The following is a 22,388-nucleotide window of genomic DNA, read 5'->3' as shown; positions in this document are numbered from 1 at the left end:
GGAGGATGCTGCTGCCACATTTGTCACAAGCAGCGTGGGGCCGTGGACAGACAGCCGGCCTGGGGACAGGGCACCTGGTCCTGACTCTGACTCTGCCACACACAGGGTGACTCTGGACAAGTGCTGCCATCCCTGGGGCGCAGCTGCTCCTCCTCTGTGATGAGAAGATTAAGTGTATCTCACTCAGTCATGTCTGGCACTTTTTGCGACCCCATGGACTGCAGCCCACCAGGCTCCTCTGTCCATGGGATTTCCCAGGTAAGAATACTGGAGTGGGTTGACATTCTCTTCTCCAGGGAATCTTCCCAACCCAGGGATCCAATCCAGGTCTCCTACATTGCAGGAGGATTCTTAACCTTCTGAGACACCAGGAAGCCCCTATGACGAGAAGTTTGAACTAAATATAGGATCATTACACTTTCTTTTGAGTGCCACAGTGAGGGGACTGGAGCAGCCTTGGAATTGTGACAAATGGCCCTTAACCTCTCAACAGGAGGGATAAAGCAGCCGCCCCCATGAACCGAGAGGCTTGGACAGCGAGCCCCTCAGGTGAGTCCACCCTGGATAATTCTTTTACTGAAGCACAGAGACATTTCCATCCTCCTGGGAAGTGAGGTCCCAGGGTTGTGCTCAATTTGATTTAGAAAAATATAAGAATATGAGGTTCCTGCACTGAGACTTGCGGAGTTCAATGCATATTTGCTTTTGTGGATGAAAAGTTAGGAAATAGTCAACCTAAGAAAGAATTGCAAACTTTATTGGAACCAACCTGAGAAGTGTAACTGGGGAGACAGTCTCTCAAGAAGCTCCGAGAACTGTTTCAAGGAGGTTAGGGTTGGAGATCAGTGTATGTGTTATTTGGGGGAAGGACATGAAACCAGCCCACGTCTTGGTAGAAGGGTACTTCACTCAGGAAGAACAGATATCATAGTTCATGCTTTTAGTGCTTCCTAAGCATGGACAGATACAAGAAACTGGGTTCACATAAAAGTCTCCTGAAAATATCCAAGTATGTGAGGGCAGGTTCGCCAGTTTTCTCAGAGTACAAAGAACAATCCTGACCTTTTCCCATGACTTCCTTTCAGAGTGGATTGCAGGTCAGTGAATTGCAGCAGCTAGTGACTTGATTCTTGTAGAACTGGGTGGTGGGCAACATTCTTTATCACACAATCTATTTGTTTCCATCTTAATTCCAATCAAGGTTTGGAGGACTTCCCCACGTCAGGTGAGAATTTCATTGATTCTCCACTCAATGTGCAATTATTCATCTAGTCCTGGTAACAGTAGCCAAAATCCTCTGGAACAATTGTCTTACTTGTCTGTCAGGCTCTTGGAAATGGTCCCCACTGTTGCTTCTTCCCATATCTCAAGTCACCTTATTATACTCATGGATCTTATAAAACTGTATATTAGGTCACCTGGTCATTACTGTTTTTATCAGAGGCTCAATGACACATTTGTTAGTGCAAGAGACAATATTCTTGTAAAACGGCAGACTACAAGTAATACAGCCAGTGACATTAATAAGGTCATAGGGAGCAGTGTCATATAAAGTTACAAGGCTGGGGTTAGAAGAACAAAAATGGATCTTTATATTGGGTCAGGTATTTCTGCCCTTAGGAAGGTCTGCTTGACATATACACTGCACACAACAGGGGAGGGAGGAGGTCAAAACAGGCAGAGAGAAACTTGGTTTAAAGTTTTCTTGTCTTGCCTTAAAATATGAATTTTATTTCATTGCTTCTTAAGATTTGCCCGTCATGGGAACCACCTCCTGGAGCCCTCCCCATCCACCCCACCCGCCCCCAGGTGAAGAACTCATGCTTCATCCCAGTACAGGAGCGAGGGGCAGCAGTGGGGGGTCCTTGCCTTCTCCTCCCCGACAGCTCTGCTTGCCTGGGGACACTCTGGTCCTGCTGACACCAGGATGCTGGGCTCTGAGGCTTTGCAGCTGAGAACAGGAGACTAAGAACTATATTGGTGGCTTCCTGGCCACCAGTTATTATAAAGGCTGCTGGTCCAAATGCACCTGTGAGCACAGACATACAGGCACATACACAGGCAAACACGCGCTGGGCATGCACGCAGGCACACACCTTTAAATACAGTCATCCGGGGTCTGGTCCTTTAAGAGCTAAGGGGACAGAAAGTCTAGTGTTGGGGACACAACTGCTAGTTGTCTTGGGCTGGGCCATGCCCCCAGGGCCCGGGGAAGGTGCGAGTGGGGAGACATTGGGAAGGGCTCCCGGAGATGGGGGCTTTCGTGAGAATAAAAATCTGCTCCATCCTTCCCAGCTCTGAGAAAATTTGAAGCACTTAGCGTATGTCAGGTTTGTGGGTTTTTTCCTTTTATCTTTGTACTGAGGTTAAAAAAGAGCATTACATTTGTAGGAGAAAGGGCAAGGCTTCATCTATGATTGATAGCAGGGGTGATGGTATCCAGAAATTCCAAAGAATTAAAAAATCCATGTATATTTACATTTATTTAGATCATATTATGTGTTTGTCCTGGAAAAGCAGGAAGCGGCATCAGAAAACAGCTGACACATAGAAACACATGTCTGTGCAGCACAAACTCAAGCAACACAGTTTCCTCGACTGTGGCATCAGCAATACCCACCCATCCAACACCACCCATCAACGAAGTTTTGAAAAGAAACTTTCCATGTAAAAATATAGTTGCCCAGTAATTTTTACCCTTGAGACAATAAAATTTAAAGAAAAATAAAACACCCAGACTAACATCACCTTTAATGCTGGCAGTGGCGATGCCCTTCTCCCTGCAGAGGCAGGACCTGCTTTTTGATCATTGAGGCAGGAGGGCCACATCACTGCCCCTCACCAACACTCCAGACAGGTGTCTTCAAGACTCTTAGTCCCTACAATAGCCTACAATAGCCTCACAGGCCAGGCACTCAGTGTCAGCCACATCAAGCAGCAGCTGGATAGGACGGCCGCAGGCAGCTGCTGGTCCCAGGCGCAAACCGAACAGGTGCGTCTGCTGCTCCAGCTCACATCACTGGACCGCTGGGGCTGCCCATCCAGCTTCTTGTTGAACTGGGAGAGCTGGCAGAGGAGCACAAAGAGCACCATCTGCTCAGACAGGATACCGGTAGGGAACAGAGCTTTTTGTCTTTGATTCGATCAAACCCCTTCACTATGAAGTTCACAGCTCCTTCCAGGAGGAAGCATATGAAGTACACAACCACGAACGTAGGGCTGGCTGATGCTGATACTGGTGGGGGATGCTGAGGAAGGCGATGATGATCCAGTCAGCATAGTTCTCTGGCCTCCTGAGCAGGCCTGGGAAGGCTGGCTTGAACCAGACCATGCCTCCAGGCTGGATATGATGCAGAACGCTTCAGTGGCATAGAGTACAGCAGCCATGAAGGCGAATGCAGTGGCAGTGATGACCCTGTTTTGGGCGGAGCCTGGAGGCAAGAACTTGATGTAGGTGGTGCCGAGGATGATGGACGTTGAGAGGCAGGAGATGGAGAAGTAAAAGGCATGGGCGCAGAGAAAGCCATCCCAAGAGAAAGGGAGGCGGGACCGGAGCCCACAAAACTCCCCTATGAAGATGATGAGGGTCACGGTGAAGCAGATGCACCAGATGAACATGAACCAGTTAATTACATTCCCCTTCATAAAAGTGTCCTCACTGGCCCCCAGCGAGAAGGGCACACAGGTGGAGACCAGCTGCCCCAAGTGGAGGAAGAAGCCCACGATGGGCTTGGTGCCCAGGCCTGAGGATGGGCACATGGTGATCATGGTGGTCAGGCAGGTCACCGGCACCCGTTTGTAACCTTGCTTGTTTCTCAACCAAAGGCTTATGAATAGTTAAACAGAGTTTGATGTTCTGGTTTCAGTTTTGTTTTGCCGGTTAAACGCTGTTTCTGTCTCAGTTCTTTTTCTCTAGAAAATATATAACCACTGAGTCCCTCGAACTGATGTGCTGATCTGAACAAAGTAAGGACCACACTCACCTTCTCAATCCAGCAAGGGGGCCCAGGGGTTACTGTAAAGTCCCCCAAAAGCACAACTCATCCCCGGCATGCAGCCTGCAGCCGTTTCCTGCTTCCCTCCTCATATAAATCCCGGCTGAGCCTTGCCATGCTGGGAGTTGATTCTTCTGGGCAGTAAAACAGCTTCTTGCCGGCTTCCTTAAGATAAAGCTACTTTGCTTAAACCCAAGACTTAGCTCTCTGTATTGGCTTCTTCAGCGACAAGCAGCTGGGCCTGACTTGGGGGACAGTGTTGAGCGTCCAGGCAGGAGTCAGGTCCAAGTCTCCAGCCCTTCTTTCTTCCTAGAGCAAGGTGCAGAGTGCCACTGGGAAGATAGGGTGGAAGTGCCAGCTACTCCTAGCGAAGATCTATAGGTCTTTTCCAGCAGCTGCCGAACTTGCTAGTTTCAGGAACTTGCCCTGTCCCTCCCCACGCCTTGCTCACAGGGTGCTTTCTCTCTCTGTTAAGAGAAGGAAACTGGCCTCTGAAGGAGCACCGAGCTCTTGACTGAGTGAGTAGAGGGGTGTGGGTCCCAGGAGCCCCCCTTCCCACCTGTTTGTGTGTATTCTTTGCTCTTTGGAACTCTGGGGCCAGTTGGACACTGCAGAAGTGGGAAATGGCTTGTTTGTGACTCTGTACCACTCTCTTCCCAAGGAAGAATTGCTTGTTTGTTTAAATCTGTTCTGGGGGAGCCAGTGAAGTGGGGGGAGGGGACCTACATCCATCCCTTCTACAAGTCCACAGGCACCCATCTTGGCAGATGGGCAAAACTGGAGGTATGACCCTGTAATCAAGAAAAAAATGATTTTCTACTTTCAATAAATACAACTTGGCCCATGTATATTTTCAGTTGTGAAGAACATTGGTTCCTGCATGAATCTCTAAATTATTCCAGTATTTTGCACTTAGAGCTCTTTTTTCAAGATCCGGAAGTGGGAGGGAACTCCATGCGCAGGTCTTCCTATTACTCCCTAATTAGGATTCTTCCAACAAGGGCACCAAATTAAAGGCAAAAAGGAAAGTAAACTGTGAAAAGCCTGCCATGTTCACAGAGGAGTCTGCAGGCAAGGGAGGGAGAAGAGGGGTCAGCTTCTTAGGGAACTGAATCCACCCCGACCTCTGTGGTTCCTATGATGCCCCAGGCAGGGGCTGCCCTGGTCTGCGCCAACCCCCTCCCCCTCCCCCCAACTCCTGTCTCCGGAAGAGGTGGGGTTCTAGTGTGTTGGTGGGGCACAGCCTTAGTGTCACCACAGCTTGAAGAAGAACGGGGTTCTGAAGTAGTCTTTCCCTTTAAGACCTGACAGGTCATTCAATTTGGCCAGAGTGCGTCCCTTATGGCATGGGGCAGGGAGGCGGGGGCGGGCAGGGCCCTGCAGGAGGTTTCACTGCAGGAGAAAAGTCTGTGACTGTTATTGAACATATGATCTTCTTCTCAACATAGACCTGCTAAACTGGAAAAAACCATCCTCCAAGTTGATCCACAAAAAATGGTGGAAACGTTCATTGGTATTTTTTCTAACCCTCTGCCCAACATGGGCTGATGCACAGATGTGGGTGATGATTGTGTTCACAGCAGAGGAGCGGCACCTTGTCCCAGACAAAGCCCGACACTTGTCTCTCAGTGTTTGGCTTCTTGAGGACTGAGTAGACAAGCCTGAGTTCAGGAACACAGCCACGGGCCAAGGCTCCTCCAGAAGCCAAAAGAGACAAGGAGGGACCCTCCCCTGGGGCATCAGAGACAGAGCAGCCCTGCTGACACCTTGTTTCAAAATGCTGACCTCCAGAACTGTGAGAGAATCCGTTTCTGTTGTTTTAAGCCATCAGGCTTGTGGTAATTGGCTGCAGTAGCCCTAGTAGAACAAAATGAATTTCCAGAAATGAAAAATATATTATTTGTCATATTTTTTTTAAGTTCCCAGAAAATCTTGCCAACCTCCTGCTCTAGAGTATGGTGGTCACAGGGATCCCAGGACCCCTTGTCATATCCTGTGTCCCCCAGTGTCTGAGACTCACAGGAGAGGGTCCACTGATCTAGAGAAGGGGGGTCAGTCCAAACGCCCACAGGAGCCAGGAGGGAAGGAAGTAAGTAAAGGGGATGGAGAGGACTAGGGCCCCTGGAGAAGACCAGCTGCACCTGCCGGGGGTGGTGGAAAAGCAAGATGCCGTGTGCATGGCACGGTCTTATGTTTACAAAACAGAAAATAAAGAAGATACTCCCTACAGGCATGTGTGCATGTATGCAAACACATGTCTAAATACATTTTCAGAGCTTGTGACATGTGTTGAAGGCTGTACGAGATGTTGAGAACACCGATGCTCCCTGGAGGAAGGGGTGGACGCTCGTGTGAGCAGGCAGGAAGCCTGGCCATCCCAAAGAGGGGGAAATAGGCACACGTGAGATGATCATAGCCCTGTTTATGTCGATTATACAGGAGAATAAGAGAAATATAGAAAACTACACAAAGGTATAAATGGAAAACAGTAAAGAGGCCATAGCCGATGCTCACCCCCAGCTACTCCCCCAACCCCAAGGGAACACAGCCCAGTGACACCAGATCTCCTGAGGTTTCTAAAGGAGCAGGAAATCTGGATTTTCTTGTGAAATTAAAACACTGCAGCTTCCAAACCCTTAGGGAAGAAACAATACTGATTCTACACCATGTCTTCCAGAAAATACCATGAAGAAAAACAAAACAAATCCTCGGGGCTACCTCCAGTACAAACTGGTTTGTGCCCCTAATCTGGAGCAAACCAAGCTTGCGTGAGCGGGCGTGGGCCTTCTGGGTCCTCTCTGAGGGGGAGGCGGAGAACCGTGAGACCATGAATTGTCTCATGTACATTCAGCTCAAATTCTGCTACAAAAATGAAATTTTAAAAAATTGTTTTCGATTTTGAGAGACTTGAAGATTTGAGGTTGTATGTAAGGATGATCCTACCTTATAACCCCAAAAGATAATGGTATGCAGCACAAGACGCCCCAAATATTCATGGTTTGGGGCCAGACCAAACATGGCTGTGAGATTTTGGGATGAGGCAGTCTCCTGACAAGGGCGAGGGTGATGGGTGGGGAGAACCATTGTGGAGCGGCTGTGTTGTTGTCCAAGTGTCTGACCATTGGGTCCAACTCCACAGATCCTGAGCCTCAGCCGTCACAGGGCCCTGAGCCTGTTCCAGGAGGCTGACTCGATCCACCACCAGCCAGACCAGCACAGCCCTTGGGCACTGGGGTGACACCTGAGACAGGGGCTTCTTGGAGGTCACATGCTGCTGTCTCTGCCTCCGCCCGCCACAGCTCTTCTCCACCTGTGTGGCCTTCTCTCTGGTGGCCGACATGGGCATCTGGAGAGGGGCCACAGGTAACTGGTCCATGTCCCTCTGGTGCATCTGCTTCGTTGTGACCCTCATCATCTCCATAGTCGACTTACGTGAGCTCTCGTCCTGCTTTCCTTTCTTCTGGTGCAACACCACCCTCCTCTGTCTCTCGGCCTCCATCATCTACTCTGTCACCTTTGTCCAGTTCCTGCCTGATGGTCCTTACCGGCACCGGGCCATCAGTGCCACTACGTTCCCCTGTGTGGCATCTGTGCTACATGCCCTGTAAGTAGTCTGCATGCGGATCACCTATGGGTTCAAAGAGACCTCCTGCTGTGTGCTCACCATGCCAGGCCTGCTGAAGGTGCTGGAGACCTTTATGTCTGGTTTCATCTTCACCTGCATCATCAACACCTCCCTGTACCTGCATCAGCCGGCCCTGGAGTGATGTGTGGCCGTGTAGTCCATCTGCTTCTTCCCAGCAGCCCTGGCCATCCTGCTGAACCTGGGCAAATGGCAATGCAGGCTGCCCAGCCTGTATCCCATTTTTCAGCTTGTGCTCAGCCTGCTCTCCGTCCTCCTCTATGTCAGCACTCGGTCCTCTGGCTGCTCTACCAGTTCAATGAGCAGTTTGGCAGACAGCCCCACTGGTCCAGTGATATGGGCTGCATCAATGGGCTCAACTACGACATGTGCTTCTGGGACCAGCGACTGGCTGTGGCCCTCCTGACAGCCATCAACCTGCTGGTTTACGCGTCTGACCTGGTGTACTGGGCTCGCCAGGTTTCTGTAGGGACTGAGGACCAGCCCAGGGTTCCTGACCCCCCTGCTCTCAGGAGGTATCCTCACCGAGCTCTGTCAGCCCCTGATATCCTCTTCCTGGCTCTCCTCTCTCCTTGCTCGTGTACTTCTCCACTCATCTCACTCTCTTTCTGTTTCCTTCCCTTCTGCTCTGTCTCCTTTCTGTCTTGTGTGGTTGCCCACATTCTGTTTTGCTTCTTTCTCTTGCTTCTCTCATTTTTTCTACATTTTTCTACCTTTTGCCCCTTTCCTGGTCATCCTTGCTTTTCTCATCTCCTGTGTCCTGACCACCTCTCCCCATTTACCTTCTCCTGATCACAGCAGCCTGGCATAAATCAAGCTCCCACTCAAGATCAGATTCACAAGTAAGATAGAAAAGATTGAAAATAACCCAGGTGTTCATCTATAGGATGCAGATCACAGAATTAACCTTCCTAGTCCACCTTTGAGAAGAGACAAGGGACTCTGCTCTCAGGAGGCTCAAGGCACCTACCCGGGAGCCGACATCGACTGCCAATCTGTGTGGCCCTTGTCTGTGTCACTGTCTTGTGGAAAAGTCTCTAGGAAGACTGATGGGCCAAGGAGATTCAGGCCAGGTTCCAATCAGTCCCTCCCTAGGGTCTGGACCCTCTCTGTCACGTACTGGCTGGCTTGCCAAGTGGAAGTGGTCTGGCTGGGATGGGAACTCAGCCACAGGACCTCTGGGTGGGGCACTAGAGCCAGACCAGGACACACGGGAGCCAGGAGATGAATCCTGGACCCAGAGAAGAGGGAAGGGGCTCAGCATTTACTGAGGTTCTGTTCCCTGCTGGGGCTTCCTTGGTGGCTCAGATGGTAAAGAATCTGCCTGCAAAGCAGGAGACTCATGTTTTATCCCTGGGTTGAGAAGATCTTCCGGAGAAGGAAATGGCTTCCCACTCTAGTACTCTTGCCTGGACAGTTCCATAGACAGAGGGAGCCTGTGGGGTCTGCAGTCTGTGGGGTCACAGCGTCAAACATGACTGAGCGATTAACACTTTTCTTTTTCCGCTTATGAGTTGCTGAGATTTGCAGGAAGACAGACCTGTATTCAAATCTGTCTCTGACAGGAAGTGACTGTGTAAACCTGAGCAAAAAACAGAACACACTCTCTGAGCCTAAGAATCATCATCTGTACAATGGGGGATGACAATAATAACATCCCTGAAGATGAATGAAATGGAAGTGATGTCACCAGGTCACTCTGTTGGTGCTGAAAAACATATTGGCCACTCTGTCCCTTTGGGTCTAAGGTACAAATCAAACCCAAGCAGATTTTAAGGTCCTAAACCCACATGACTGGGTTCAAATCCCAGCTCTGACACCTAAACCTCTGTAATCGTGATTGGTTGACCTCTCTGTGTGCTGTGAAAATGGGGACTGAGAACATAGTTCAGGGGCTGCTGGGAGGAACAAATGAATCCACAGCAGAACTCGACCTGCAGTGAGCACGACACATACGACCTCTTGTAACTGTTGTGTCCACAGCAGCCCCGCTGCAGCCCAAGTCCTCAGGGCCCCTTTCTCAGCTGACAGAACGTGTGAGCTGTCACCTGAGGTCTCTTCTGGAGCCAGGCTGGGCTGGTGAGGTTTGCCCAGTTGGTCTTTTCTGGGTCTGCTTCTGACCAGGAATGGAGTAGCAGTGGGGTGGGGGAGCTTAGTTCAAGCCCATCTCCACACCCCTCATTCCAACCAGCATCTGATTCCATAAATCCCTCAAGTGCTTGGCCCATCAGCCCAAACCACTGCCCCCAGTAACACTCCCATTGCTAGTGTGGGACCACTCCTTATGCATAAACCCTTAAAAGAAAGCCTGGTGTTCTTTCTGCTACTTTGGGCAGGAAATGCTTCTTGAATAGTCTGTTCCTGGAACTTGTCAGAGGCTGGCAGGACCCCAGAACCCTCCATCATCTCTCGGACCCTCTGCTCCTCTCTCACAGGTTTTGGCTCCCCCGTGTTCTACTCCCCCCGATCACATGTACTCTGATCCAGCTTTGTTCATGTGTCAACCACAATGTGCTTAAATATAGGCACATAAAGACCTCGTCTTCTAGTATCTTGACGCAAATAGGATGGCTCAGCCACCAGCCCATTAGTAGGAAGTTGTTACTTTTGTATTGAAACAAGTCTGATATGTTAAGAGTATATTATTATGGGGTATTATAAAAAAGAATGCAATATCCCACATTTACTATCATGGAAAACATGAGGCTTCAAAGATAAACTCTAGAATATAGATCCACAAAGCAGAGGTGTCTTGTCCTTTGTTCACTGAAGTTTTCCCAGTGCTGAGCAGAAGGCCTGGTATGTTGCAGGAGTTTATTGAATAAGTATTAACCGAGTTTACAACCTCAGGCTCCTTCCTGCCTGGACCTCCTGACCGGGATACATTCCATCCCTTCTGCCTTTAGGGGAAATGTTTGAGAACCAATGATTCCTTTGTTTTCTCTTTTAATTCTCCCACCTTTCCCATGGCCTTGTATGATGAACATCTCCAGGGAGAAGAACAGTTGAGAACCTGAACTTCCCCCCACCTCATATTTGAGGATGTCCCCATCGTGTGAATCTTGATGAGAAACTGGGCCTCACCTTCAATAAGAAACTCAAAAGGTCAGGTAAATATTTGACCTGCTCCCATGTGAAGTCTGGACACACACCTAAGGAGCAGGTGATACACAGACACCAGGTCAGATCGGATTCCTATTGCTGGGGCCTGAGTAGCATCCAGAGTCTGCTGCCAGGGGCCATGGTGGCTGGACCAGCTGCCCTTGCCTGTGCCCCAGCTGCCCAGCACCCCTCCTTCCTGGTCTAAGCCTGCTCTCAGGCCCGTCTCTCCCTAATAATTCTCTAGCAGCCTTCTAGTACAGTTGTTCTCTGCCTAAGTTGCTAGAGGTGTTTTCTGCAGGATGCAATCAAGAATCTTCTCCTTTAAAAAATGGTGCTATCTGTAAAGCAATTATCCTTTAATAAAAAATAAATATTTAAAAACTGGTGCTATTATCTCCATTTTCTGGATGAGGAAACTGAGGCTCAGAGTGACGTTGCCTGAACAGGACTACTATGTTCCAGGCTGAGTTCTGGTCTCTGTTCAGGGTTGGGGTGTGTGTAGACATGTAGCAGGAATGGCCCTGAGTAGACCAAGAGGAACTGGAAGTACTTCTCCGTGACTGGAGGGAGGGAGGCAATGAAGCTGGAGAGGTAGAAAGGGGTGCGAACCTACAGGGCTTTGGAGGTGACATTGTGCGGTTTGAGGGAGCAAAGAAAAGCGGTCAAAGGTAACTTAGTTTGAGTTCAGCCCAAGCTGACTTTGAGGCAAAGAATGGAAATAGAGGAAGCAGTGAGAAGCTTATGAGGGGAGCACAGGTGAGAAGGCTGGATGGATCTGGACCAAGATCAAGTGGATGCTCTAGAGAGGAGGAAGAGTGTGTGTGTGTGTGTGTGTGTGTGTGTGTGTGGTGTGGGTTCACAGTATTTTGTGAAGCGCATCTGTGAAGGTGGTGCCATCAACTGAGACGGGAAAAACAAGGAAGGGTCTGTGTGTGTTGGCGCTAGGAGGGTTCAGGAGATGGGACCAGAAATGGTGAGTGTGAGGCGTCTTGAGACATCCAGAGGGAGAGATCTGGAGGCAGTTGCATATGACTCAGGGTCTCTGTAGAGATCAGTCTGGAGGCCAGAATTGGGGAGTTATCATCATACAGTCAATTCACTTCACTGAGCTCCAACAAATCAGAATCTCTTGGTGAGGGGTGGGTCACATCCACAGAGTGGCCTGACCTCCAACCACCTAAAATAGCAGCCTTGCCCATCCCTGCATTCCAATAACTTTTTTTTCCACTTGTTTTCCCTTTATTATAGTATTTATCACCCACTGACCTGATATTACACATTGGGTCTCAGATTTTCCATCTTGTGCCCTAGAGGATAAGCTCCATGAGGGGGGAACTACTGGTTATCTTCTCTGCTCTCTGTCCATTGTCTACAAAACTGCCGGGCACACACTTGGTGCACAGGCGTATTTGTCAACTGAGTGGAATCTTAAAGTCATAGGACTGGATGAGGACGAGAAGGAGTGAGGGTGGGTAGCTAGGCATCGGGCCTCCTTTCTCCCAGTAGAAGGGCGTGTATAGTGCACCTCCCCTTTAAGTAAAAAAAAAAAAATTCTGGAGGTCACTGATTCCCAACTGGCAAGAGTCTTGAAGCAGAGATTTTGGATCCCAGGGCCCACAGATGCTCAGCCTCACACTGGCTGCCTAGAGGGCATCTTAAAGGAATTTGGGATAAGTTCCACCCCCAAGCAATCTCTGGAGAATCAAAACAGGAGCTGGTGAAGAACACGAGGGACTTGAAGACACAACCACGAACGTAGGGCTTGCTGTTGCTGATAGTGGTGGGGGCTGCTGAGGAAGGCGATGATGAGCCAGTCAGCATAGTTCTCTGGCCTCCTGAGCAGGCCTGGGAAGGCTGGCTTAAACCAACCATGCCTCCAGGTTGGATATGATGCAGAACGCTTCAGTGGCATAGAGTACAGCAGCCACAAAGGCGAATGCAGTGGCAGTGATGACCCTGTTGTGGGTGGAGCCTGGAGGCAAGAACTTGATGTAGGTGGCGCCAAAGATGATGACGTTGAGAGGCAGGAAATGGAGAAGTAAAAGGAGTGGGTGCAGAGAAAGCTGTCCCAGGAGAAGGGGAGGCGGGACCAGAGCCCACAAAACTCCCCTATGAAGACGCTGAGGGTCACGGTGAAGCAGATGCACCAATTCAGCGTGCACCAGTTAATTATGTCCCCCTTCAGAGTGACCTCACTGGCCCCCAGCGAGAAGGGCACACTGGTGGAGAGCAGATACCACAAGTGGAGGAAGAAGCCCACGGTGGGCTTGGTGCCCAGGCCTGAGGGTGGGCACATGGTGATCATGGTGGTCAGATAGGTCACTGGCATCAGTTTGTAACCTTGCTTGTTTCTCAACCAAAGGCTTATGAATACTTCAACAGAGTTTGATGTTTTCTGTTTCAGTTTTGCTTTGCCATTTAAGCTCTGTTTCTGCCTCCGTTCTTTTTTCTCTAGAAACCACTGACCCCTCGAACTGATATGCTGATCTGAACAAAGTAAGGACCACATGTTCTCAGCACAGAAAGGCTCCTGGTGGTTACTGTAAAGTTCCCCAAAATAGAAGCACAGCGCACCCCCGGCATGCAGCCTGCAGCCGTTTCCTATTCCCTCCTTGTATAAATCCCGGCTGAGCCTTGCCTTGCTGGGAGTTGATTCTTCTGGGCAGTAAAACAGCTTCTTGCCGGCTTCCTTAAGATAAAGCTACTTTGCTTAAACCCAAGACTTAGCTCTCTGTATTGGCTTCTTCAGCGACAAGCAGCTGGGCCTGACTTGGGGGACAATGTTGAGAGTCCAGGCAGGAGTCAGGTCCCCAGGTCTCCAGCCCCTCCCTTTCTTCCTAGAGCAAGGAGCAGAGTGCCACTGGGAAGACAGGGTGGAGTACCATCTATTCCCAGGAAGATCTATAGGTCTTTTCCAGCAGCTGCCGAACTTGCTAGTTTCAGGAACTTGCCCTGCCCCTCCCCAAGCCTTGCTCACAGGGTGCTTTCTCTTTCTGTTAAGAGAAGGAAACTGGCCTCTGAAGGAGCACCGAGCTCTTGACTGAGTGAGTAGAGGGGTGTGGGTCCCAGGAGCCCCCCTTCCCACCTGTTTGTGTGTATTCTTTGCTCTTTGGAACTCTGGGGCCAGTTGGACACTGCAGAAGTGGGAAATGGCTTGTTTGTGACTCTGTACCACTCTCTTCCCAAGGAAGAATTGCTTGTTTGTTTAAATCTGTTCTGGGAGAGCCAGTGAAGTGGGGGGAGGGGACCTACATCCATCCCTTCTACAAGTCCACAGGCACCCATCTTGGCAGATGGGCAAAACTGGAGGTATGACCCTGTAATCCAGAAAAAAATGGTTTTCTACTTTCAATACAACCTGGCCCATGTATGTTTTCAGTTGTGAAGAACGTTGGTTCCTGCATGAATCTCTAAATTATTCCAGTATTTTGCAGTTAGAGCTCTTTTGTTAAGATCTGGTAAGTGGGAGGGAACTCCAAACGCATGTCTTCCCATTACTCCATAGTAAGGATTCTTCCAACAAGGGCACTAAATTAAAGGCAAAAAGGAAACGAAACTGTGAAAAGCCTGCCGCGTTTACAGAGGAGTCTGCAGGCAAGGGAGGGAGAAGAGGGGTTCATCTTTCTAGGGAACTGAATCCAGCCCCAGCTCTGTGGTTCCAGTCCTGATGCCCGAGGCAGGCGCTGCCTGGGCATCTGCGCCCCCCTCCCCCCAACTCCAGTCCCCGGAAGGAGGAGGGGTTCTAGTGTGTTGGCGGGACACAGCCTTAGCGTCACCACAGTTTGAGGAAGAAAGGAGGTCTGAAGCAGTCTCTCCTTCTAAGACGGTCAGATCACTTGATTTGGCTAGAGTTTGTCCCCTGGGGTGCGGGTGGGGTGGGGGCGTGCCAGGGATGGATTTCCACTGAGACGATTCCCTGCAGGAGCTTTCAGTGCAGGAGAAGAGTCAGTGGCTGACCCTTCATACAATCTTTTTCTCACCTCAGACCTACTAAACTGGAAAAAAACAAATCCTCCAAGTTGATCCACAAAAAAAGGTGGAAATGTTCATGAGTATTTTTTTCAAACCACCGTCCAACATGGGCTGATGCACAGATGTGGGTGATGATTGTGTTCACAGTGGGGGAGCCGCACCTCATCCCAGGCAAAGCCCAGCACTCATCTCTCGGTGTTTGGCTTCTTGAGGGATGACGGGACAAGCCAGAGTTCAGTAACACGGGACGAGCTAAAGGGCCTCCAGAGCTAAAAGACGCAAAGAGAGACCCTCCCCTGGGGCATCAGGGACAGAGCAGCCCTGCTGACACCTTGTTTCAAAACGCTGACCTCCAGAACTGTGAGAGAACAGGTGTCTGCTGTTTTAAGCTGCCAGGCTTGTGATAATTTGTTGCAGATCTAGGAAACCAGATTTAATTTCCAGAAATGAAAAATATATTATTTGTCATATTTTTAAGAAAATTTCTCAGAAAAACTTGCTGACCTCCTGCCCTAGAGCATGGTGGTCACTTGGATCCCAGGATCCCTTGTCCCATCCTATGTCCCGTGTCTGAGACTCACAGGGGAGGGTCCACTGATGCCCAAGGAACCAGGAGGGAAGGAAATAAGGGGATGGAGAGCACTAGGATCCCTGGAGAGGACCAGCTGCACCTGTCTGGGGTGGTGGAAAAGCAAGATGCTCTGGGAACACGTGGTCTCATGTTGACAAAACAGGAAAAAAGATACAGATATTCCCTACAAACATGTATGCACGTATGCACAAACATGTATGCTTGTGTGCACACACATGTCTACACGTGATTTTACAGCATTTGAAATATATTGAAGGCTGAGGTTGAGGTTGAGGACATGGATGCTCCCTCGATGGAGGGGTGGATGCTCCTGTGAGCAGGCAGGAAGCTTGGCCATGCCGAAGACGGGAAACCAGTCACAGGAGAGATGATCATAGTCCTGCTTTATGTCAGTTATACATGAGAATGAGAGAAATATAGAAAATACTAAACAGAGATGAGGATGGAAAACAATATAAAGAAAGAGGCTAGCAGCTGCTTGTCTCCAGCAACGCCACTGCCAAGGGAACCAAACCAGGTGACACTGTATCTCCTGAGGCTTGAAAAGGAGCTGTAATCCGAATTGTCACGTGAAATTAAAACAATGTGCAGCCACCAAACACTCAGGGAAGAAATAGTAATGCTAGTGATCCCACATCATTTTTTCATGAAAACACTGATGGAAACTGTGATGGAAACTGAACACATCAAGAGTCCACCTGCAGTGCAAACTGGCTTGCAGCCCCTGATCTGCAGCACATCAAGCTGCATGTGCTGATGTCCAGAGCCAGGGCCTTCTGGGTCCTCTGTGAGGGGGGCGGGGAGGTAGCTGGCATGGATTAGGGTTCCATGTGACAAGCCTTCTGATGAACCTGTCACATGCTTTTATTCATTTAATTGACACAAAGTAGGTATAGAGACATTGAACAGAAGGGGAAACTGAGGTTCTATTGAGTAGCTTGCCATGATCATCCAGCTATGAAGGCTCTACTCCTTGTCACTCTGAGTGTCCATCTCATCTCACCCTTCTCTGCCCTTCTGGCACCTCCTCTTCCTTCCTCTGTTCTGGCCATGACCTTCCCAGCTCACTGTCTTCCAGTCCACATGCCTGGCTGCCGGGCAGGCAGGGCTCAGCCACATCCAGGCTGTGCTATGACCGGAGCACCACGTCCAGGCTCACAGATTAGAGTGGACGAGGGGCTGCTGGGAGACTCAGATAAACTTCCACTTCCTGCTTTCCAGGGCACAGGCCTGACCCAGGATCACGCGGTTGAAACCCCCATGCCTCCTCTTCTCCATATGCTCTCTCTAATGCATTCAATGGATTCAAAGCATTCAAGTTGTCTCTTATCTTAGGTGGAATTTCAGGGTGAGTTCAAGTAATTAAACTGGGATCAAACTGGGGTACACAGAGCATGACACTCCCTCCCTCACCCCAGTGCCCCTTCCCCACCCTGGCAGTGCCCAGTAGGAGGCCAGCAGGCTCCAGGGCTCCCCTGCAATGGGCCTCAAGGAGCTTTGTGAGTCCAGGGAGGTTCTCAGGTTTGCGCTCTGTTTCTCTTTCCAGCCTCAGCTTGTCCCAGGGTTTATTATCAGCAAAGGCAACAAGGCCCCTGATGGCAGGAAGCTGGCTGGGGCTCAGGCTGCTGGCCCTTCAGCCCTGGGGGCCTCTCAGCAAATAGTCCCTTGGAAACAGGGCGGCTGTCCCCGCGGAGGGGGCGGGCTGGGAGGGGCCTCATTCCCCCCAATACTGGACCCTGGAGGAGCCCCTGTGGGAGCAGGACTGCAGCCCTGGCTGGAGGGACTGTCTTGGGCGGTGACCTGGGCAATTCCATGGTCTCGAAGGTCCCTGCCACGTGTCCCTGTCACAGCCCTGAAACCCCTTCAGGCCCCTGTTCTCCTGCCTCAGTTCCAGTCCTGGCCCCTCCTCCATGGGAAGGTTGGCTCCATTCCTGCATCCCTTCTGGGTCAGAAGACCCCTACTGGGCTGCCTCAGGGCCCCAGGGACCCTAGGATCCCCCCAGTCATCTCCACTCTACCCCACCCCCACCCCAGTCCCGGGTGCATTCTCAGGGTCACCCCCTTCCAGGGTAACTGCTGGGGCCTCCTCTTTCAACTCCTGCCCTTAAAAAGGGGTGATCATCCGTCCATCCCCACTCCCTCCCTGGATGCCCTGAAAGACTATACATCAACCTCAGACACAGCATCCATGTTCATTTCCAATCCCTTCTTACCAGCTTGGAAGCTGCTAAGAAGTCTCCCAGGCCAGGAGAATCCTGCTCAGGTAGGGCTTCTAGATCTTTCCAGACTCCCACCTGGATGGCAGCCCTGGAGCCCAACACTATGTTAATCTATTCTGTGGTTCCTCAATGTCACCCCACCTTGGAGTCATGCTGGGTTGGGGTCTCCCTTCCTCATGAGGAAGCATCACATGTGAAGGCAAAAGTGGGTGGAGGAGATTCATAACAGTCCCTACTCCCATGTCATCCTGTCCCCATGGCCTTACTCTCACCCTGTGGCTCCTCCCTGTTCACCCCTGAAGCTGCCCTCCTCTGGGTGGGGCTGTGTCCCCTCAGACGGCAGCTCCTTCTAGTGATGCTGTGGGGAGGTGAGGCCAGGACACGTGTGCCTTCAGGTTGCTGTAAAAGGAGGCCGTGGCCCTGACGATGTCTCCTGTGTCCCAGAGCCCTGAGTTTTGGTCCTGGGATCCCACCCACGGGCCTGGTTGACCTGCTGGGCTGTAGAACAAAGTGCTCAAACCCATGGCTTTTTAATTTTTATCTTGGATTTCCACTGCTCCACTTTCAACCTTAGGGAAGGCACTTGACTCCTGGTTTTCCCATCTGTAGAATAGGGTTAGCACAACAATAAACAGTTCCTTTCTGAAAATCTTTGGGGTCAGATATTCTCCAGAATTCAGAATTTTTCAGTTTTGACAGGTGACATGATACATATTCTCTATAGGACATGACACCCCACTGGGGTCTGAAAGCACTTTGGGATCAAACACATTACTGTTTCAGCAAATGGACTTTTGAACATTTTACACTAAGTGAAATAAGAAAGAAGGAAGAAAGTTTAGTCTCTCAGTCATGTCCTACTCTTTGTGACCCCATGGACCGTAGCCTACCAGGCTCCTCCATCCATGGGATTTTCCAGGCAAGAGTACTGGAGTGGGTTGCCATTTCCTTCTCCAGAGGATCCTCCCGACCCAGGGATCAAACCCGGGTCTCCCACATTGTAGGCAGACGCTTTACCGTCTGAGCCATCAGGGAAGTCCATACAAAACTATAAATGATCTCCTGCCCGTTCAGCTCAGAATTGGTTACCAAACAATTTTTTTAAATTGTTTTTCTAATTTGAAGGTTTGTGATTGTAGAAAAAGACCACAGTATACTGTATTTCTGTAGATATTGACGCCCAGCAAAAAGACATAAAAATGTTGGTGGTTTGAGGCCAGATCCAACTCATTTGTAAGATGAGCCAAGTCTCCTTACAAGGCCAAAGGTGATGGGTGGGGACAGTCATTCTGGAGCAGCTGTGCTCTTACCTGAGTGTCTGAGCCACTGGTTCAAACTCCACAGATCCCGAGCCTCAGCCCTCATAGGGCCTGACCGTTCTCTGATCATCTCACTTAATCTACCTTCAGATCTGGATCTCTCTCTGATGAGTCCTAAGTGAAGACCACTCCATGTTGGTGACTCTAACCTGCCAGACCTTCACAACACCATGTCTAGCAGACGGATAATTCCTGAGGAAGATGATGTGGACACACTGTGCTACTTCCTCCGCCTCCCGCAGGTGATCTCCATTTGTCTGGCCTTCTCCCTGGTGGCCAGCATGGGCAACGAGAGGGGGGCTGTAGGTAACTGGTGCCTAGCCATTTGGTGCCTCTGTTTCACTGTGACCGTCTTCATCTCTATGTACGAGTGCTTTTACTGCGACTGGATACTACCTTTTTTCTGGTACAAATTACATATCACCTATGCCTGCTATGCGACACTTTTCTGCCTCTTGACCTCCATCATGTACCCCATCTTCTACGTCCAGTACCTGCCTTATGGTCCTTCCCGAGACCGGGCCATCGCTGCCTCTGCGTTCTCCTGCATCGCGTGTGTGCTCTATGCCATAGATGTGGCCTACACATGGAAACACTATAAGTTCAAGAACATCCCCTGCTACGTGCACACATTACCAGGCCTGCTAAAGATTCTGGAGAGCGCTGTGGCCTGTGTCATCTTCGTCTTCATCAGCAACACCTCCCTGTACCTGCACCAGCCGGCCCTGAAGTGGTGCGTGGTCGTGTACTCCATCTGCTTCGTCCAGGTAGCCGTGGCCATGCTGCTGAAGCTGAGTGGCTGGGAGAACAGACTGCCCCTCTGGCTCCCCATTTTCCATCTGGGGCAGACCATGCTCTCATTCCTCCTCTATGTCAGTGCCATGGTCCTCTGGCCACTCTACCAGTTTGACGAGAAGTTAGGTGGACAACCCCACTGGTACAGTGATATGAGCTGTGTTGATGAGCTTACCGACTATGGCTGCGTCTGGGACCAGCGACTGGCTGTGGCCATCCTGACAGCCATCAACCTGCTGATGTATGTGGCCGACCTGGTGTACTGGACCCGCCAGGTTTTGTAGGGACTGAGCACCAGCCCAGCACCCCTTATCCCCTCCACTCACAGGGAGTGTATTTGCAGAGCTCTGTTGAACCCTGATGCCCTCTTCCTGGTTCCCTCTCTCCCTCCTCACGCCCTTCCCGTTCATCCCGCTCTCTTTTCTGTTTCCTTCTCTCCATCTGCTCTGTCTCCTTCCTATTTTCCTTGGTTGCCCATGTCCTATTTTGCTTCTTTCTCATCTTTTTACATTTGCTGCTTTTTGCCCCTTTTCTGGTCATCCTTGGTTTACTCGTCTCCTACATCCTGACCACCTCTCCCCATTTTCCTTCTTCTGATCTATCAGGACCTGAGACTCCTTCCTTCTCTGTCTACCGCCCCTCCCACCTCCTAAGGTGCTGACTCCACAGCACACAGCCCTTTGTGCAGCTGTTCACACCCTGGGCCTCGGGAGGGGCCTCATTGCCAAAGTGTGTCTGTCCCCCGGGTGCCTTAGTTGCTGTGTGTTTCTGGGGTGGGAGTGATGGTGGGTAGCTAGGCATTGGGCCTCCTTTCTCCCAATAGAAGGCAGTGGATAGCGCACCTCCCCTTTAAGTAAAAAAAAACATTCTGGAGGTCACTGATTCCCAATGGGCGAGAGTCCTGAAGCAGAGATTTTGGATCCCTGGGCCCAGCCTGATGCTCAGCCTCACCTGAGATTGGCTCCAAAATTCTTCCTAGCTTACTCAACACTGGCTGCCTAGAGGGCATCTTGAAGGAATTTTGGATGACTTCCACCCCCAACCAGTCTCTGGAATATCGAAAAAGAAGCTGGTGAAGAACCCCAGGGACTTGCAGACACCTGGCTGCAGTGTTGGTAAGGGGCAGTGATGGCCTCCTGCCTCAGTGATCACAACTGCAGGTCCTGCCTCTGCAGGGAGAAGAGCATGGCCACTGCAGCCTTATGTGATGCTAGCCTCAGATTATTTTTTCCTTTCTTTTTCTGTCTTCTGGTCAGGAGGCCAATAATTATTGGGTGACTTGTTCCTAAAGAGAAAGTTTCTTTTCAGAATTTCTTAGGCAGGTGGTTTGGGGGTGGGTGTGGGGTGGTTGTTGCTGCCTCCATTGCCAAAGGAATTGCATTGCTTGAGTGTGAGGTGACACGTGTGTGTGTTTCTGTGTACCTGTTGCTTTCTGCTGCTGCTTCCTGAGTTTCTGGAATCAGGTAAAATAAACATAGAATTAAAAATTTTTTTCTAGATCTTTTTGTTTCCATCAGCCTCTGCTGTCAATCATCAGGAAAAGACTTGTACTTTTTCTCACACACATAATGTTATTTTTAATCTCAGTATAAAGATAAAGAGCGTCGTCAATGGCTCAGCAGTAAAGAATCCATGGGCAATGCAGGAGACAATGCAAGAGATGCCAGTTTGCTCCTTGGGTAAGGTAGATCCTCTGGAGAAAGGCATGGCCACCCACTCCAGTACACTTGCCTGGAGAATCCCATGGACAGCAGAGCCAGGTGGGCTACAGTCCATGGGGTCACTAAGAGTTGAACATGACAGAAGCCACTTGGCATGCATATAAATATGAAAGGGAAAAAAGCAAGAAACAAAAAGCCCAAAACAAAATCCACATATTCTAATACCCCAAATTGACCTAGAACTCAAAAGAGCCCTAGTCAGTTTTCACCCTCACCCAAATCTATGTTTTGGAGAATCACTCTCACTGACTCTCTACCTCCATCTGGACCAGAGCCTGGGGATGTGGCCCAGGCTGTGAGGCAAGAGGTTGGGCCCCACCCCAATGTCAACATCCTGCCCGCTACCTCTTAAAGGGGCCATGACAGCACCTCAAGGCCTCTCTTTAAAGATGTGTACCGGTGTGGATGTTCAGTGCACCTGTGTGTGTACATGTGTGTGTGCTCATGTCAGTCAGTCAGTTCAATCGCTCAGTCGTGTCCAACTCTTTGCGACCCCATGAATCACAGCACACCAGGCCTCCCTGTCCATCACCAACTCCCAGAGTTTACCAAACTCATTTCCATTGAATCAGTGATGCCATCTAACCGTCTCATCCTCTGTCGTCCCCTTCCCTTCCTGCCTTCAATCTTTCCCAGCATCAGGGTCTTTTCAAATGAGTCAGCTCTTCACATCAGGTGGCCAAAATATTGGAGTTTCAGCTTCTACATCAGTCCTGCCAATGAACACCCAGGACTGATTTCCTTTAGGATGGACTGGTTGGATCTCCTTACACTTCAAGGGACTCTCAAGAGTCTTCTCCAACACCACAGTTCAAAAGCATCAATTCTTCGGTGCTCAGCTTTCTTTATAGTGCAACTCTCACATCCATACATGACCACTGGAAAAACCATAGCCTTGACTAGACAGACCTTTGTTGACAAAGTAATGTCTCTGCTTTTTAATATGAGGTCTAGGTTGGTCATAACTTTCCAAGGAGCAAGCATCTTTTAATATCATGGCTGCAATCACCATCTGCAGTGATTTTGGAGC

At 50.0% G+C, this 22,388-nt stretch overlaps 2 protein-coding genes across 5 annotated transcripts; one reads left to right on the top strand and one right to left on the bottom strand.

The window, feature by feature from the left end:
• Window positions 1-2,889: 2,889 nt before the first annotated feature.
• LOC101905669 (myeloid-associated differentiation marker) lies at window positions 2,890-3,768 on the bottom strand. Its single transcript, XM_005221793.2, has 2 exons — window positions 3,202-3,768; window positions 2,890-3,093 (listed from the first exon to the last, which is right to left on the bottom strand). The coding sequence occupies exons 1-2, from the start codon at window positions 3,766-3,768 to the stop codon at window positions 2,890-2,892; spliced, it is 771 nt and encodes a 256-aa protein (XP_005221850.2).
• A 699-nt stretch (window positions 3,769-4,467) lies between these two features.
• Window positions 4,468-21,136, top strand: LOC781494 (uncharacterized). Of its 4 annotated transcripts, XM_059879191.1 has the most exons (4): window positions 4,468-13,784; window positions 16,526-16,652; window positions 18,933-19,878; window positions 20,617-21,136. In XM_059879191.1, the coding sequence occupies exons 3-4, from the start codon at window positions 19,013-19,015 to the stop codon at window positions 20,711-20,713; spliced, it is 963 nt and encodes a 320-aa protein (XP_059735174.1). In that variant the 5' UTR covers window positions 4,468-13,784; window positions 16,526-16,652; window positions 18,933-19,012; the 3' UTR covers window positions 20,714-21,136.
• The last annotated feature ends 1,252 nt before the right edge of the window (window positions 21,137-22,388 follow it).

This window comes from Bos taurus, chromosome 21 (genome assembly GCF_002263795.3).
Source record: "Bos taurus isolate L1 Dominette 01449 registration number 42190680 breed Hereford chromosome 21, ARS-UCD2.0, whole genome shotgun sequence".
Taxonomy (NCBI): domain Eukaryota; kingdom Metazoa; phylum Chordata; class Mammalia; order Artiodactyla; family Bovidae; genus Bos; species Bos taurus.
Note: the sequence above shows the minus strand (reverse complement) of the source record. Positions and strands in the feature narration are given on the sequence as shown.

Coding starts and splice junctions, on each gene's coding strand:
- LOC101905669 (XM_005221793.2), bottom strand. CDS start 3,768: ATGATCACCATGTGCCCATCCTCAGGCCTGGGCACCAAGCCCATCGTG. Junction 3,094..3,201: donor AGCCCTACGTTCGTGGTTGT/GTACTTCATATG, acceptor CTGTCTGAGCAG/ATGGTGCTCTTTGTGCTCCT.
- LOC781494 (XM_059879190.1), top strand. CDS start 19,013: ATGTCTAGCAGACGGATAATTCCTGAGGAAGATGATGTGGACACACTG. Junction 19,879..20,616: donor ACAGCCATCAACCTGCTGAT/GTATGTGGCCGA, acceptor AATTCTTCCTAG/CTTACTCAACACTGGCTGCC.